The sequence below is a fragment of the Drosophila kikkawai genome, chromosome 2L (assembly GCF_030179895.1).
Source record: "Drosophila kikkawai strain 14028-0561.14 chromosome 2L, DkikHiC1v2, whole genome shotgun sequence".
Taxonomy (NCBI): Eukaryota; Metazoa; Arthropoda; class Insecta; order Diptera; family Drosophilidae; genus Drosophila; species Drosophila kikkawai.
In genome coordinates, this window is record NC_091728.1 from 9,971,263 (window position 1) to 9,973,844 (window position 2,582).

General features: G+C 40.8%; 1 protein-coding gene across 1 annotated transcript; it reads right to left on the minus strand.

The window, feature by feature from the left end:
• Window positions 1-705: 705 nt before the first annotated feature.
• On the minus strand, window positions 706-2,257 carry LOC108082098 (protein toll-like). The gene has a single exon (XM_070286614.1). It carries the CDS (start codon window positions 2,125-2,127, stop codon window positions 706-708), a length of 1,422 nt encoding a protein of 473 aa, XP_070142715.1. The 5' UTR covers window positions 2,128-2,257.
• Between the last annotated feature and the right edge of the window lie 325 nt (window positions 2,258-2,582).

A 2,582-nucleotide genomic window follows, 5' to 3' on the forward strand; every position in this document is an offset into this window, starting at 1 on the left:
ACGTTTATTTATCACTTGCTTTACGAGTTATGGATTTATGATTTTGGACTATTGCTTGCTTTTCTTCATATAGCACTAATTTACAAATTTTGTATTTGTATTAAATGCACTTTGGTGTTTTGGGGCTTGCTTAATTATTTGTACGAGTCGTGTGTGTGTGTGTACAAAAATATACGTTTAACTATTATTATATTAACTATTATTATATTCGGTGGCCACAGTGCGGCTACTTTGCTCTCGCGTTTCGGTCGGCAGACTGACTTTTTCTGGCAGTTGTCTGTTTTATGTCTGTTTCGGGTTGGTTTCTTCCTCTTCTTTTTCATCGCGTTCTTCCCTTCATTCTGTTTTTTTTTTAGTTTGTATGAAGTAACGTTTCTTCTTCTTCTTTTTGTCGCGCATTTCCGTATTTTGTTACCCTTCCGCGTCTGGGGTTCTCTCTAAATGAATCTCCCTCTCAGTACGCTTTAGGGGTAGTTTCCTTTCTCTCTCTCTCCTCCCCATGCGCATGCGCCGACCCTAATTTGGTTGTTTCAAAATGCAAATACCGTTAGATGGGCGCTTATAAGTTATAAGCGGTGATAAGTTCTTCACAAAATAAATATTTTATAATTTTCCGAAAGTTCCCATAATGACAAATATACAAAAACAGTTCCATAAAATTAATATACAATATGTATTTAAGTTTCTGTAAGATAAAAAAAAGGTCTATGTAATGTGCGGCATCGAGTAAAGAAGTTTGTTCCAAAAGTTCGGGCTGTCCCTCCTCAAATAGGTGTTCAGCACCATGTACGCCTTCAGCTCGCTGTCCAGATCGTCAAAGTTCTCGACATCCGGATAGAGGATTACGATCAGTCGCTTGCACCGATCCTTGGATGTGGCGTGCAGAGCGAGCCGGAACTCCAGCTTGCCCCAGGTGGACTCCAAGAAGTTCTTCGTCATCAGGATGATAATGCGCCGCGAATCCTTCACCGACTGGATAATGCATTCGGGAATGGAAGCACCCACATTCCAGTCGCGCAGGTAAAAGCACAGACGGAACTGCCGCTGGCCCTTCTCCAGTCTCTCCACATAATCCGCGATAAGATGTTCGTCCTTGTGGGTGAAGCATAGGAAGGCATCGAATTTCTTCATTCGCTCCAAGTCCACGCGGACAGCCATGCTCATGCATATTTCGTGCTCATAGAACCACATAAAGATGGGCTGCTTAAAGTAAACAAATGCATTTAGAGCCGTAATTATTATTAGGCTAAAAATGAGTAGGATCAGAGGGTAGATGAAGTAAGAGGGACATATGTCACTCTCTTCAACCAATGCAAGATGTTTTCCCAGATTACTGCATTCCATATCCGCAAAATCTTGTATATGTAGCGAAATGCTTCTACCGAAGGAGACAATGTCGTTTATATCGCAAGTGCAGGTCCATGGATTTCCAGCCAGGAATATTTTCAGTCCATTGGAGATTATTTTATTCTTCAAGAATTCCTGCCATTGTGGATTAATTTCCGTAATATTATTATTTCCCAGGTCTAATTTAGTAATGGAGCCGGGAAGAAGGGGAAATTCTGTTAGTCGCCGACCTCGGCAATCCACATTAAGGCCTGTACTATTCAAGTTGTCTAGACAACATACACAATTATCGGGGCACATTGCGATTTTACATCTAGTCAAGACAACGCTATATTCTGACGGTTTTCGATCCTTTAAGAATCCTAGAAAGGATTTTGCCTTGCAGTGACAGTCAAATGGATTACCAGACAGTTCTATAGTGGTTTTAGTATTTTCATATAGAGAAACTACAGTCTTATCATCAAGGGAGCTCAAGCTGTTGTTTCGTAGATCCAAATGAGTCACGTTCTGTGATTTCAATTGGAAAAACACATTGCTAGGTAGTTTTGTGATGCCACAGTTGGCCAACAACACAGCTACTTTATTGGGAGTATGAGTCGGTAGCTCTGGGTAGGTAACACGTTTGCTGGTGCAGTTGATCAAAAAGGTATTTGTGGTGCCATTAAAACAGCACATGCATATTTTCGGACATGTTCCATTTAATTGATCAAAATAAATATCTTGCCTCACAGACATTTTTTGAAGGAATTTAAATAAATGTTCCTCATAACAGTTTGCCATCCATCTGATGTCTGTTTGAATTACGTAATTGATCTTGCTTAGAAAGTCCGCAACTTCACTGCCTATGGTTTTGATGGGATTATCCGAGATGTCCAAATGAGTTAGATTCGTTGGGAGTTGATGGGTAGCAAGGCTGGTTATTTGGTTTCCAGATACATCGAGCCCTACGACTTCCGTGTAGCCGGGCAACGTTTTGTTCGGAAGCTGGCTTAACTGATTCTGGGAAAAAGTTAGGTATATTTGATAATCGCTTGGGATGGGTAGGGGTGGAATTTGTTTGAGCTTATTCGTTGTAGAGCAGCGAACACTAAAATGATAACTGTAAGAGCACTCGCAGTCCGCAGGACATCTTAGGCCATTTAGTCCAACAGTAAAATTGCATTTGTTCGATTCATAGCAAATTAAGGCAGTCAGGTTCTCAAAGGGTTCATATGGTCCCTTAAAATAAATGTGAA